Source organism: Armigeres subalbatus, chromosome 1 (assembly GCF_024139115.2).
Source record: "Armigeres subalbatus isolate Guangzhou_Male chromosome 1, GZ_Asu_2, whole genome shotgun sequence".
Lineage (NCBI taxonomy): Eukaryota > Metazoa > Arthropoda > Insecta > Diptera > Culicidae > Armigeres > Armigeres subalbatus.
Genome location: NC_085139.1, coordinates 283,379,902 through 283,395,635, shown reverse-complemented (window position 1 = coordinate 283,395,635; position 15,734 = coordinate 283,379,902). Strand labels below are relative to the sequence as shown.

The 15,734-nt window shown below is 46.9% G+C and overlaps 1 protein-coding gene across 6 annotated transcripts in view; it reads right to left on the bottom strand.

Moving 5' to 3' along the window:
• Positions 1-15,734, bottom strand: part of LOC134207660 (TATA-box-binding protein-like) — a 92,468-nt gene that overhangs the window by 6,753 nt on the left and 69,981 nt on the right. For 3 of the 6 annotated variants that reach the window (XM_062683432.1, XM_062683434.1, XM_062683436.1), the window contains exons 2-3: positions 5,429-6,910; positions 5,110-5,362 (exon numbers count right to left, since the gene is read on the bottom strand). In XM_062683432.1, the coding sequence (XP_062539416.1) occupies positions 5,110-5,362; positions 5,429-6,532 (1,357 nt within the window). In that variant the 5' untranslated portion in view covers positions 6,533-6,910. Of the gene's footprint in view, positions 1-5,109; positions 5,363-5,428; positions 7,174-15,734 lie in introns of all 6 variants that reach the window. The other 3 variants (XM_062683433.1, XM_062683435.1, XM_062683431.1) reach the window with 2 other exon arrangements.

The following is a 15,734-nucleotide window of genomic DNA, read 5'->3' as shown; positions in this document are numbered from 1 at the left end:
ATTAGACAGTTTTCCTATTAACGATGAAGGATTATTTTCATACTAAAAAAGGCTTCTGGTCTTTTGGCAGCACGTTGCGGCTAGAAGTTCTTGAGCCGAGGTGATTTTTTGTTCGGTTTGAAGATACATTTTTGAATATACAGATGTACTGGACTTGCGGTTAGCGGCAGTATAGCAATGCTTGGTTAGGTGCATTCATGGTTAAGAAAACCCTGATTAATCCACCTAGCGGTGTTGATGCCTTACTCGTTCATTAGATTACCAAAAAAAATGAGTAAAATTTTGTAGCGTGTTTTATGTATAAAATAGTATTTTGGCCATAATTTCTGATCCAGATAATCCGATTTGGTCATTTTTTAATAGCAAACAACGGCTGCATACATACACACACGAACAGACGTTACAGTTCGTTGAGCTGTGTCGTTTTGTGAGTGACCCTATACTTTTGGGGCTATAGGCTTAAGGTCACTCCTGACGGAATCCAATTTTCAAAGTACTCGCGTTTTCAAGGGCACACTATTCGATTCGGAAGCAACGCAGAACTGTCATTTTTATTTTTTCACGCAGCAAAGACGCGACGCAGCAAAGCTGAAAAAATAAAAATTACAGTTGTGCGTTGCTTCAGTATCGAATGGTGTGCCCTTGAAAACGCGAGTACTTTGAAAATTGGATTCCGTCAGGAGTGACCTTAATGTACACTTACTGTTAGTATAAGAAAGGCAAAATCCTGATTTAAAAACATTGCACGATGAGCCACCACACCGGAAGATTAGGAAAAACATTATTTACACCTTGAAGCTGACATTTTAGCAACAAAGCAAATTTACAATGTTGTGAAAACTCATATGTGAATATGTACGTTATGTGGAAGATGTTGATTTGGAAAATGTTTTGGAGGTAACCAGGGGCAGGGGCAGCAGGGACTTTGTCCAAGGGCTTGACGATCCCTCCCCAGGCTATCTGCGAGTTGTGGGGCTTGCCCAGGATGTGGTGGGGTTTGACAGTGGGCCCTGCTAAACCTCTATAAAAAGCTGCATGTATCCGCAAGTAGGCCCCACCAAAGCGACCGTGTGCCGCTCAAAGCGCACAAGCCCAAGTCCTGGTGTTAGGTGGGACGCTAAACAGCCCTGACACGACGGCCCTCCGACGAGACAGGAGGTTTGCGCAGGCCCAATAAGCCGCCTAGAAAACCAATCATTACGAACAATATAAGAGATAATGCGACTCGATATAATCGGCAAAGACCTAGGCGACGAATACAGGATCATGATTGGAAGCTTGGAACATGGAATTGCAAGTCGCTAGGTTTCGCAGGTTGCGACAGGATGATCTACGATGAATTACATCCCCGCAACTTCGACGTCGTGGCGCTGCAGGAGATTTGCTGGACAGGACAGAAAGTGTGGAAAAGCGGGCATCGAGCGGCTACCTTCTACCAAAGCTGTGGCACCACCAACGAGCTGGGAACCGGCTTCATAGTGCTGGGTAAGATGCGCCAACGCGTGATTGAGTGGCAGCCAATCAACGCAAGGATGTGCAAGCTGAGGGGCATCGAGCGGCTACCTTCTACCAAAGCTGTGGCACCACCAACGAGCTGGGAACCGGCTTCATAGTGCTGGGTAAGGTGCGCCAACGCGTGATTGAGTGGCAGCCAATCAACGCAAGGATGTGCAAGCTGAGGATTAAAGGCCATTTCTTCAACTATAGCATCATCAACGTGCACTGCCCACACGAAGGGAGACCCGACGACGAGAAAGAAGCGTTCTACGCACAGCTGGAGCAGACATACGATGGATGCCCACTACGGGACGTTAAAATCGTCATCGGTGACATGAACGCACAGGTAGGAAGGGAGGAAATGTATAGACCGGTCATCGGACCGGATAGTCTGCACACCGTATCGAATGACAACGGCCAACGATGCATAAACTTCGCAGCCTCCCGCGGAATGGTAGTCCGAAGCACCTTCTTTCCCCGCAAAAATATCCACAAGGCCACAACATGGAGATCACCTAACCAAGAAACGGAAAACCAAATCGACCACGTTCTAATCGACGGTAAATTCTTCTACGACATCACGAACGTCCGCACTTACCACAGTGCGAATATTGAATCCGACCACTACCTCGTTGCAGTATGCCTGCGCTCAAAACTCTCGACGGTGTACAACACGCGTCGAAGTCGGACGCCGCGGCTTAACATTGGGCGGCTACAAGACGTTAGACTAGCCCAAGAATACGCGCAGCAGCTGGAAGTGGCACTTCCAACGGAAGAGCAGCTAGGCGTAGCGTCTCTTGAAGATGGCTGGAGAGATATTCGATCCGCCATTGGTAGCACCGCAACCGCTGCACTTGGCACGGTGCCCCCGGATCAGAGAAACGACTGGTATGACGGCGAATGTGAGCAGTTAGTGGAAGAGAAGAATGCAGCATGGGCGAGATTGATGCAACACCGCACGAGGGCGAACGAGGCACGATATAAACAGGCGCGGAACAGACAAAACTCGATTTTCCGGAGGAAAAAGCGCCAGCAGGAAGATCGACACCGTGAAGAAACGGAGCAACTGTACCGCGCTAATAACACACGAAAGTTCTATGAGAAGTTAAACCGTTCACGTAAGGGCCACGTGCCACAGCCTGATATGTGTAAGGACATAAACGGGAACCTTCTTACGAACGAGCGTGAGGTGATCCAAAGGTGGCGGCAGCACTACGAAGAACACCTGAATGGCGATGTGGCAGACGTAGATGGCGGTATGGTGATGGATCTGGGAGAGCGCGCGCAGGACATAATTTTACCGGCTCCGGATCTCCAGGAAATCAAGGAGGAGATTGGCCGATTGAAGAACAACAAAGCCTCTGGGGTTGACCAACTACCAGGAGAGCTGTTTAAACACGGTGGTGAGGCACTGGCTAGAGCGGTGCACTGGGTCATTACCAAGATTTGGGAGGAGGAAGTTTTGCCGCAGGAGTGGATGGAAGGTGTCGTGTGTCCCATCTACAAAAAGGGCGATAATCTGGATTGTAGCAACTACCGCGCAATCACATTGCTGAACGTCGCCTACAAGCTACTCTCCCAAATTTTATGCCGTCGACTAGCACCAACTGCAAGGGAGTTCGTGGGGCAGTACCAGGCGGAATTTATGAGCGAACGCTCCACCACGGACCAGGTGTTCGCCATTCGCCAAGTACTGCAGAAATGCCGCGAATACAACGTGCCCACACATCATCTATTCATCGACTTCAAAGCCGCATATGATACAATCGATCGGGACCAGCTATGGCAGCTAATGCACGAACACGGATTTCCGGATAAACTGACACGGTTGATCAAAGCGATGGATCGGGTGATGTGCGTAGTTCGAGTTTCAGGGGCATTCTCGAGTCCCTTCGAAACCCGCAGAGGGTTACGGCAAGGTGATGGTCTTTCGTGTCTGCTATTCAACATCGCTTTGGAAGGGGTAATACGAAGAGCAGGGATTAACACGAGTGGTACAATTTTCAATAAGTCCGTCCAGCTATTTGGCTTCGCCGACGACATAGATATTATGGCACGTAACTTTGAGAAGATGGATGAAGCCTACATCAGACTGAAGAGGGAAGCCAAGCGGATCGGACTAGTCGTCGACACCTCGAAGACGAACTACATGATCGGAAGAGGTTCAAGAGAAGACAATGTGAGCCACCAACCGCGAGTTTGCATTGGTGGTGACGAAATCGAGGTGGTAGATTGTGTACTTGGGCTCACTGGTGACTGCCGAAAATGATACCAGCAGAGAAATTCGGAGACGCATAGTGGCTGGAAATCGTACATACTTTGGACTCCGCAAGACTCGAATAGAGTTCGCCGCCGTACCAAACTGACAATCTACAAAACGCTCATTAGACCGGTAGCCCTCTAGGGACACGAGACCTGGACGATGCTCGTGGAGGACCAACGCGCACTGGGAGTTTTCAAAAGGAAAATGCTGCGTACCATCTATGGTGGGGTGCAGATGGCGGACGGTACGTGGAGGAGGCGAATGAACCACGAGTTGCATCAGCTATTGGGAGAATCATCCATCGTTCACACTACGAAAATCGGACGACTGCGGTGGGCCGGGCACGTAGCCAGAATATCGGACAGTAACCCGGTGAAAATGATTCTCGAAAACGATCCGACGGGCACAAGAAGGCGAGGTACGCAGCGGGCAAGGTGGATCGATCAGGTGGAAGATGACTTGCGGACCCTCCGTAGACTGCGTGGTTGGCGACGTGTAGGTGTAGCCATGGACCGAGCCGAATGGAGAAGACTCTTATATACCGCACAGGCCACTTCGGCCTTAGTCTGAATAAATAATAATAATAATAATTATAAAGATTTCCCCTTTTCCTTTCCTATAGGTATTCATTTAATCTTCAAATGTTTTCCGAAAAATTAAAATGTAAAATTTGCAAATAATTTGAATGTAAAGTTAAGTTGAATGCAAAGTTCATGGGAAGAAACGTCGCCTGGATGAAGCGGAGCCCGAGGAGATGGAACATCTATGCCGTTCTCAAGAAACACAAAAGCTCTATCAGTAGCGCAACGCATCCTGTAAAAGGCTTCGTGCCACGAGCCGTGCCGTGCAGGGGTGAGGATGGGAGCATATTGACGAACGAACGTATGCCGATCGAAAGGTGAAAGCAGCACTTCGAAGAACAATTTCGAGTGCGGATGAAGATAGCGGAGAAAACGACTACGTCAGTTCATCAGACGATGGAAACCAACCAGTCCCACCATGGGAAGCTGAGAATGCCTTCCAACAGCTAAAGAACAATTAACTGGTAAGGATGTTGTCGGTGCTGAGCGCATCGAGATGGCTTCGGAAAAGCAAGCCACTTGTCTGCATAGATTCTGACTATCAATCTGGGACATCAACGTCCCCTACAAAGTGATATCCCAGATCAGCTTCGGGTCGAAAACGGACCAGATCTTTACTGTACCACTTTACGGTGAATGCTTCAAAAATGTCGTGATATCACCATCAAGTCGTAATTCATCCCTGAGTAATTTCTCAGGATATATTTTATGGTGGAGTGCGAATGAAGCAATCTGCTCCATTCCTTTTTCTGTTCTTCGAATACTCACCCGTCACTGTAATGCTGCCGGTGGAAAAAATCTTCAGCGTCGCTTTCGGGTTGTACAGCTTGTAGGTAACACCCGGGTGCAATTCCGGTTCATAGCTGGCATCCTTCTTGTACTTTTCAGAAAAGTTCACGATCATTATGCCCCATGGCATACTGCACGTCCCCAGCACGTTCACGATTCGAAAATTCCTAAACCTAACATTAAAACCTAATTTTTGAAGGCATCGCGAGTAACGACGGGCCGCAACCTTTGCCTAAAAAATACGAAACGAAACGTTAGGTTCTGCTCTTGGCATCACTCTAAATAAGCAAACATTAACCTGATCTTCCGATGTAGCACCAGTGCAGGTAATCTTGCCTGAAGACCATATCGATGCGGTCGTATATGGACGCCGTAGTTTCATCGTGACCATTCCGTTCTCTCGACGAAACTCCACGTTGAAGCCTTTAAGGGCAATATCACGCAAGTTCAGATGGCAGCGCACGCTGAACGAACACACTACATTGTTGATAACAATGTCAATCTCGGGCTCCGCTTCCTGCTCTTGGTCCTCTTCCTTTTCACTGGCGGCGGTGACGACCACACCGGATTTCGCATCTAGGCTTCCGTCCGGGGCGGCTTCGGTGGCAGTGGCAGGCTTTTCGTCTGTCCCGTTTCCACATCCACCGTATCCGTCGGCGGAGGCCGCTGTGGACCGAACGGCGGAATCGGTGGTGTTGGCAGTCTGGCTCTCGGATACAGTCTGTTGATTATGAGAATGAAGCAGCAACGACGACGACTTGGATAGCACCGTCGTCGCACTCAGTTGGGATCCATTTATGTACACTAGGGAACTACTGTTGTTGTTTGTTAGATGTGGCAGGGGATGATGGGATGACGAGAAGGATTGTTGGTGCATTGTTGCAGAACTAGTGGTGGTGGGTGATGTTGCTGCTGGACGAAATATTGCATTGACGTCAACGTAGGCATTGTTGAACTGGCTTTGAAAGGAAGTGGTGGGAGTGGCAGTCGTGGTCACTATATGCGGTTGACTACTGCTAGTGCCAAAGATCTGTTGTGTTGAAAGATGGTGATTGCTCTGGAGATGACTGATGAATTGGCTATTGAAGTTGCTCGAGTTGGTTAGGCTGATCGAGCTGGAGGCAGACGAATGCGTCGAGGTGAATGAATTGTTGACTGATGTTTGTTGATGGATCAACGGTTGCTGATGGATCAAGGTGGCTGTCTCGTGTGGCAGAAGCATTCGACTTGCACTGCCGGGAACGGAGGCCATCGTGGTCCCCGCGGCTGCCACCATTGTCGTCGCCTGGTTCTCGTTGGTGCCATTTACGACCACCACGTTGTTTGTTCCATTGGTCAGATTTTTCATAAAACTTTTCTGCTGTAACAGAGTAGCCATACTACTCTGGTTACTGCAATACATAAATATGGGTGCTCTTCCGAGCGGCTAATATTTTTTCGTTGCTTCCTCCCGCACTCTCACTCTTGCGCTTCTTTCTTTTTACTGCAATCACTTTTCTTCGCCTTGCTGTCTTCCACTATCCGCTATAGTTATGGGTCGCTGTTTCTGTTTCCCAGCGTAAAGGTATTCAGAATTTATACAAAACACATACGAACACACCGCTGACTTACAGCAGAACACTGTCTTTCGACGCAACACTGTGATTTATTTTAGCCTGCTCGCTTTTATGCATACACTCACTAAGTCTAACACTACTTTTCTGTGGATATTTTCACCATATAACAACCGATAAAGCGATCATTGGAAAACGCGAAGGCAACTTGCTGCTCACTGCTGCTGCTAGAAAGGAAAACCCATACATAAAGGTATACGTTTCAGGTTGACGCGGATTTTCCCGATATTTCCGTGTGTCAATCGGGGGGCCTCTCTTTGTTTTCTGTTAATCATCCAGTGGTGGCTCCCGACAGATAGTGGTTGGAAGGCTGCTGCTCTTGCCTGACGATTCGGCCTGAAGAACACCGATGGTGCCGACGCTGATGCAAGGTGTTAATTTTATGATGTTGCTGATCTGGATAGCCACTGCAACTGAAGTGGCTCACATACTGTGAAAAGAGAAGAAAAGAAGTAGATGGGTTATTTCCTTGCAAACACTGAGCAATTATTTTCAATAAATTGATTATTTTATGGTAAAACTTGACTCAATTTAAACTAAGGTAAATTATTTTAGTTTTGTTTTGTGCCACTAATAAAATATGCATTGAAAAAAATAAATAAAAACTCAAAGGTACAGCCCAATCGGGTTGTACGCAAAGGTGACGTAGGACTACGTAGCTATACGAAATGGAGGGTATGTTTCATCATAATTTGTGTCAATTTATAAGCATTGCGCAAACTGCTCGGAGTTCAACCGAATCAAGAAACTGAAAGTAGCTCCCAGTTGGATGAACCAACCGTGGAAACCAACCAACCAACCAACCAACCGGCCGCATTGCCACTGAAGCCACTCGTCAATCTTTCAGTCGATATCATCAGAATCCTAGCAGACATTATGCTCAAAAATGCCCGGAATAAAGGAAAAATGAGCAGAATCGGAAGTGGCGTGAAACCAAACATAAATATATTAGTTTGTAACGTTCGACTTCCGCCCGCGATGGAAGCGTACATGCATCGTTTTCTATAGCGCTGGTGGCAAAGTGAGCAGGACTTCAAGAATAAATTACAAACAGTCCTTTTTAGGACTTAAACTATTTATCCAAGAAGAGGTTTTGACCGCAGGGAAAATTGTTTACCCAGATAAACAGACTCTTCGGCTGTTTAAACGACAATGACGATTTTGGAAAGATTTGTTGTTTTTAATAATGCGCCATTTGAAAAACTAAGGCAGCTAAACGACATTTTTCACTAAGGTGGCGTCTTCATCTATTTGGCCGTCGTCGACGGAAAGTGAAATTTTCTGGCAAGATTTTTTGGTTTTGTTTCGTTAGTCATTAGAAATGATATCGATTTTTTCCGGGTTACCATCGTTTGGCGACGACAGAAAGTTGCCCTTTGGTAGCACAACCACAAGCGCGCGTCGGAGGGAGATGATGCAATGAGTTTGTTCAAATGGATGGCGTCAGTAGCAGTCAAATGGAATTTTCTCACAAGATTTTGATTATGTTTTGTTGTAGTAAGTGTTGGTAAAATCATTCATAAATCTCAATCAACGAGCGCTCCTGTGGGATCGAAATCGTCTGCGATTTAAAAGGAATGAATCACGCTTGAATTTTTCATGCTAAAACGCATCATTTCACTCATTTGCCAAAAAAGCATTTTGGTTTGAAAACGCATTTGAAATCAATTGTGGGGCAATTTATTGCTTATACATAAAAGTGTGTCTAATATTTTATGCGACAAACGTCAATTCACTGTTTTTAACGGAGGAGAACAAAAGAAAACCTACGATGATTCAAATTGATGATTCAACTCATCCATGAGTTTTTAGGTGCTGAGTTGGGTGCGTTTCAACTCACGCTTGATTTGAATCATCCTTGAGTTTTGAGATTTTACCAACACTGGTTTTGTAGTTGAGGATTGAAAAGCTCCATTATTTGAAAAATATCGGTTCTTTACAGTACCATTATTTTACACAAGGGTGGATTAATCCGGGATGCAAGAATGTTTATCAAAGTCCAAAATTAATAGTTTGGCGTTAACAGAAAGTTACTCTTCGATAGCAGAATCATAAGCGTGCGTCGGTGAGTGACAACGCAACAAATTTGTTCGAATGAATGGAATCGCTTACAGCAACCGAACTATCATGCAAACGCCAATTCTACCGAAACAGTTTATTTTGCAATCATCCCTTTCTGTTCAGAAGATGCTGGCCCTGAGAAGGACCAATTTTGTGTCCACAATGCACGTTTCCAATAAATAACTGCAACCCAATGCTTGTCGAAACGTTAGGGTTAGAATTCCACTTCGTGCTGTTATTGTTCGACGACCACTCGATGAGTTTTCGCTAAGACGCCACCATTTGGAATAAATTTTCAGCATCGCCACTGCATCGCACGGGATCGAAACAGACGTCATTTTTGTAATCAACTCTTTCTTCACATAAAATGCTGGTTTGTTGAGGTTGAATGACGACCACCAACGCAGACTTCCACCACCAATTCGATGATTTTCCTTTGAAAATACTATCAGAGCGCCTTCGTGCTGCTGTGTTCGCTCCGCTGCGTCGGCTCTGCGTAAAATCTTATTTAACCGCTCTCTGCGAAATCCCGATCAAAATGGCTCGCGCGCGCTGGAAAGCAGCTTTCTTGTATTCAATAAATTAAGCCCGTTAGCTCCGCCCCTTTGTGGTCTGTTATAGGTGTAAATATAATGTGCACTCATAACGATTAATGAAGGGGCGGGGCGAGGAATGACAACAGAAATTTGACTCAAGACGAAGTTTCTCCATACTACAAAACATTTAGTAGTAAAATTCTTCTTTATTTAAAACATTTTTGGTTATACAATTAATTTTAACATGTACAGTGATCGGCCGGTTGGCCCTCCAACTTCAATTTCAATTATTGTTATTATTATAATTATAATGTTTGACTTAATTTTTAAAAAATAATGTATCATGACGGCCTTCAGGAGGCGCTAGTGTTTTTTTTTTTAAATTTGATAACCTAACTACTATGTACACTAATATTTACAATAAAAATTTGATAACCTAGATTGGAACTAGCGCCCTAAGCGCTTGTTGGTCCGAGTGCAAGCAACGGACCCTAAACTTTTCTTTACACTCACCAAAGCGTTCATGTAAGGTTTTTATTCCGGCCAGACGGTGGACCTCGGATGTTCTTGTCCTGGGAGGGGTGTTGAGGATCATCCTCAGGAATTTGTTTTGGACCCGTTGAAGTTTGAGGTGGTGGGTTTTAGCGCAGCTCTCCCAGACCGGCATGCCGTATTCGATCACAGGGAGGATGATTTGCTTGTAGACAGCAAGCTTATTTTTCAGGGACAATGACGACCGGCGGTTGATCAAAGGGTACAGTAGTTTCAACAAGACATTACACTTTGTCACCGTTTTGTCAACCTGCTGCCTGAAAATAAGCTTGCGGTCGAGGGTCAAGCCAAGGTAGTCGGCCTCATTGGCCCATTCCACAGTCGTGCCATTGAGGATGATTTTACAGTCCCCAGGCGGAACAAGTTTAGGGATTTGGAGTGGGGAAAATGATGACCTGGGTCTTCGCCGCGTTGATACAGATCTTCCAGCTGGTGAGGTACTCTGTCAGGGCATCCAGGCCTCGTTGGAGTTTTGCCACTAGCGCTCTGATCACTCTACCGTTGTAGACGATGGATGTGTCATCTGCGAACAGAGACAGAATGCCGCCTTCTGGAGGTTCTGGCATGTCGGAGGTGAACAGATTGAAAAGCAGGGGCCTGAGGATACTGCCCTGGGGAACGCCTGCGACGATGTTGTGCGCATTGGAACTCGCTCCGCTGATTGAGACCCGGAATGTCCTTGCCGACAGGTAATTGTTGATGATTTTCACCAGGTAGCTGGGAAGATTGTAGCGTTGTAGTTTGTACACCAGGCCATCATGCCATACATTGTCAAATGCCTTCTCGACATCGAGTAAGGCCATGGCGGATGTTTTCGAGACAAACTTGTTCCGTCTGAGGACGTTGGTAACTCAGGTCAGTTGGTGTACAGTTGACCGACCGCGTCAAAACCAAACTGTTCCTCGAGCAAGATGTTGAGATTTTCGGCAGACTCAAGTAACCGATGATGAATAGCTTTTTCGAATAGCTTGGATAACCCTGAGAGAAGGCTGATGGGTCGATAACTTTTGGAGGAGGAAGGATCCTTCCCAGGCTTCCGGATGGGGATGACTTTCGCTGACTTCCAGGACGATGGGAAGTAGCTAAGCCGGAGACACTGATTAAAGATCAGCGAGAGGTGCTCAAAGAACGGAGCACTCATGTGTTTGAGCTCGAGATTCAGGATGCTGTCGAAGCCTGGGGCCTTCATGTTCTTCGACGATTTGATATAGGCCGTCAATTCGTCAGCTGAGATCTCCAACTCCTCCGAGAAGTCGTTGGGAATCAAATGGATGTTGTTAGCATGCTCGTTGACGGCTGCTTCGTGTGGACTGACGATGTTCTGCCCAAGATTGTGTGAGCTGACGAAGTGACGACCTATTTCAGCGACCTTCTCTGCAGGAGTTATCAAGCGATCCTTAGAGCCATTATTGTCTAGTGGGATCAAAGGTGGAATGGGCCGAGGCTTGGATTTTAGAATTTTGGTCATTTTCCAGAACGGCTTAGCATAATCTGGGAGAGTGCGGATCTTATTCGAGAAGTCGTTATTTTTGAGGTCCACCATTCTGGCCTTGATAATTTTTGTGATTCGATTGCAGCGTGCCTTAAGCTCAGGCAGTCCAGTACGCTGAAACTGCCTGCGAGTGACATTCCGCAATCGAATCAAATCTTTGGTGAGTGTATCGATGTTTAAGGAGTTGCTTACCTGCCGAGCCGTCGGTACGTGTAGCTCTCGGGCCGCCGTGATTGCCTCCTCGATAGCGCACAGCTGGCGGTCGATTCTTTCCGGCGTGGCGATTTCAGCCGAGTGGGGGAATCCGGGCTCAGGATCGTGTAGTGGCCGTTTCGATTGCCGCGACTGTTGCCCCAGGCTTGATGTTTGGCATTCAAGTCGCCGGCAATGATATACTGGCCTTGCCTCCGCGTCAGCTTGACGATGTCCCTCCGAAGGGCAGCCGATGATCCATCGCCGGCTTTGGCTTGCGTTGGACAGTACGCCGCGATGAGCGCGATTGTGCCGACCGAAGTGGTGATTTCGACACCGATGGCCTCGATGACACTGAGCTGGAAGCTTGGAAGCAGACGACAGTTGATGTTGTAGCGAAGAGCGATGGCCACACCACCTCCCCTGGTCGGCCGGTCGAGTCGCACGATGCGGAAGTCCGGGATGTTGATGTTCACCTCCGGTTTTAGGTGCGTTTCGGTGATGAACGCCACGTCTATTTCCTTCTCCTCAAGGAAATCCTTCAGCTCGATTGTTTTGCTCTTTAGCGAGCAAGCGTTCCAGTTGACCAGGCCCACCCTAGCAGCCATTTTCAATGATGAACATGCCAAGTGTGAAGACCTGGTCGAATCGGGTTTTGCAGCCGCGCAGTCGAGTGGCGAGCTGCGCGAAGATCGGCATCAGTTGCTCCGGAGTGTACAGCGGGGCAGATTCTTCCGGTGGGACGGCTTCGTTCTCCGACTGCCGACGGAACCCAGGAGGAGGAAGCGGAGGCCATTCGCTGGTGGATGGTGCCGACGATGCTGGAGCTTGGACCGATGCAGCTGCCGCCGCCAGTCGCTTGTGCGGCTGTAGCGGTGGGAGTATTGGAATCACACGACGGGGAGCCGGGATAACTGGAAAGTTCACCTCGTTGATTACAGGAACACGGTTCTTCTTCGGAATGGTCCTGGTGGAAGCCTTCTTCCGGATTTCCAGGAACTCGGCTCGCTTTGGGCAGCCCTTTGTGGTGGCCCGATATTTGTCGCCACAGTTGGCGCACTTGGGATCGGCCACATCCATTTTGTCGCACTCGTCAGTCGGATGGGGTTCGCCACACTTGTTGCAGCGCGGCTTCATGCGGCAGTTCCTGGTGCCGTGCCCGAAATTGAAGCAGTTGGTGCATTGCGTGACATCGCGGTGCACTGGCCGATATCGCTCCCAGTCAACGACGGTGTAATTTATAACGCCAACCAGCTTCAGGTCCTTCCAGGTAGTGGAGCCGTGCTCCAGATGGATCAGATAAAGCTGGTCGCGATATTTCCTCGCCTTGTCGTGACGAGCGATCTTGTGGACGGCTACTGGCTTCAGTCCGCAACTTTCAAGCTCTGCTTGGAGCTCTTCCTCCTTCATGTCGTGAAGTCCTCGCAGCAAAGCCTTGAGCGGCTTCGTGCCGGGGTGGTCATGAGTGTAGTACTCATACTTGTGGACCTCGAGGAACTCCACGACGGATTGATGATGGTCCCTGTTGGCCGGCATCACTTTCACGCCCTCGCTGCAGAGCCGAAAAGTACATTTCAGCCCCTTAGCGATCAGCTGGCGAATTTTTGGGCGTAAATCCGGCGGATCGCCCTTCACAAACACGGGCGGGCACTTCTCCTTCCGCTCCGGTTGCACCTGCGGCAGCTGCGATTGCTGCTTCTTCCTCTTTTCGGCGGATTGCCGGCGTCATCAAGCTGCAAAGGCAAGAACACGTTGCTCTGTAAAAGTTGCTTGCCGAGGGTTACCCGCGCCGCCAAGAGCAGTGCGCTTAGGCACTTTTCCAGCGACCGAATCGGCCACCGAGTCTCCCATGACGGGTCCGGGAGAAAATAACGCCAACGCGACAAGCGAAAACGTAAACAGCGAAAGAACGAGAAAAAACACTTCGAAAAAATGCGCGAGCAAAAACACGTCCGTACGTGTTGCTGTCTCGAACTGGAATGAACTACAAAACATTATCTTTCGGCATCTGTCTGTCCGAGCGACGTTCACAGATGGGTGGTTGCTGTAGAAAGTTTCCACTGAGGTGGCGTCTTCATTGATTTTATACACCCAACCGGCGGTTGTTAGATTTTCTAACAATTCTGTATAAGAATTTACCAACACCTGTAAAAGAATTGGGCATATGCGAAATTGTTAGATTCTTATACAAAAAATGTAAGAAAAGCTTACAATATTCACTTGTCATTAATTTTCTTATCAAAACTTACAATATTGTTAGATTCTAATACAATATTTGTATAAGAATCTAACAATTTCGCATATGCCCAGTTCTTATACAGGTTTTGGTCGATTCTTATACAGAATTGTTAGAAAATCTAACAACCGCCGGTTGGGTGTACAAAAGCCACCATTTTATACAAAAGAAGGTTGATCCGACTATCCGAAATAAACTTTCTTCAAACTGAAAAACGAACAGTGGGTAATGTCTGTGACATAACCGCTAAGTGGACGTAGGACTTGACTTGACCATGCCTTTAAGATACATAATATGTCCAAATTTCTCACATTAACTATTTTGGATAAATAATCGGCGTTGCATACCATTCCTTGGCAAAATCTTCTCATCAAACCGACACAGAAATCAAATCTACCTCGAACAAGAATCATCAAAAAAATTCAGGAAGTATCTGTCCGGTCACGAAATATTAGCCTCGACAGTGGCAACCTTCCCACTTAAGGACTGCCTAAAATAAACCACAAGTTGGCTCAGCAGGGGATGTAGACTGTATATCAGCCCTTCCACTAAAGGGCCTTCTAATCCGTGCGATAGCGACTGAAGGAGAACATTATTTTTAACTCAGAGCCTTGAAAAAGGCTGATTGCTTCGGCTAAGTGCAAAATGTAAGAAAACGATCTTTTCAAATAACCGCGAATTTCTAGTGATGGTATAAAACAGACTGAATGCTCTGCGAGCGAATGCACTTTTCTTTTATACCTTATATTGAATCTTCTCTGCTTCCCATCATCATCATCATCAACGCGTTCGAGAAGGGTTTCTTCTTTTTTACGCTTGTTGCTCGCTGCTGGCGTCTATTTCCTAACGGGACTTTTCGCTAGATACAGGCCAATAAGCCGGGCAAGCGAGCTTAGAATTGCAGTTCAGGTGGGAAGTACGTGTTCTTTTCTGAGACAACATTGTTAGAAGTAGAAGGAAGGAAACACCCGGACATGGGATTTCGGGTGATAAGATTTAGAATTGGTAACATGGGACGATCATTCAGTCACGTTCGCTTTGTGTGCGGTCAGTAGCAAACAATGTTTATCTAGATATTTTTGATCAATGCCAAAAACCCAACATTTGATGAAAAATCGATTGATAGTTTATTAATGTTTTAGCTGTAATCGGTGTTTTCTTTATCCAAATAAGATTAAGTGAGAGATTTGGACATCTTATGAATCTTTAAAGGCATGGTCAAGCGAAGTCCTTCGTCCACTTCGCGGTTAAATCAGAAAAAATATCTACTGTTAGTTTTGACGCTATTTATGAAAATCACGCATAAAATTTTATCTCTAGAATATTGGATTTGGCACCCAAGTACAATTTCTATCCCGAAGGGTATTGAAAGCATTGATATTGATCTCTATTATTGGCTCTCTGAAGAACCGTTTGTTGTTTGGACATACATGCTGCATCATGTGGCTTTTCTTCAGCCTGTCTCGGCTCAGCACCGATGCCGGCCGGTCTCGGCTCGACTCTGCTGCTGCTGCCGGTATCTGCTCAGCATTGCTGCTTTGTCGGGTCTGTAGGGTGGACTGCTGATGTGCTGGCTAGGTGTCGGATGATGATGGTCGCTTCGATGATGACGAGCCGAAAAAGCGGTCGGTGCAGACTTCATTCCCTACTAAAAGTGCTGTTCCATCGATGACGCAGTTGCTCGCTTGTCCCGGTCAGAATGAAAGGAAAAAATCGCGTTGCGCTATTTTATGGCTTCTCGGCAGACCCAGCGGCTGCTCATTCGCTGGTGTCTGCACCAATCAGAACGTGGTAATGGAATGATGCAAGAATTATGCGGTACCCATATTTATAGGTTCCCTTGAGCTCAATGTTTTTCATTGAAAACAGTTTCATGCCTATTGAAACAAGTTTTTCGGGTCTTATCAAGCATGGACATGGAA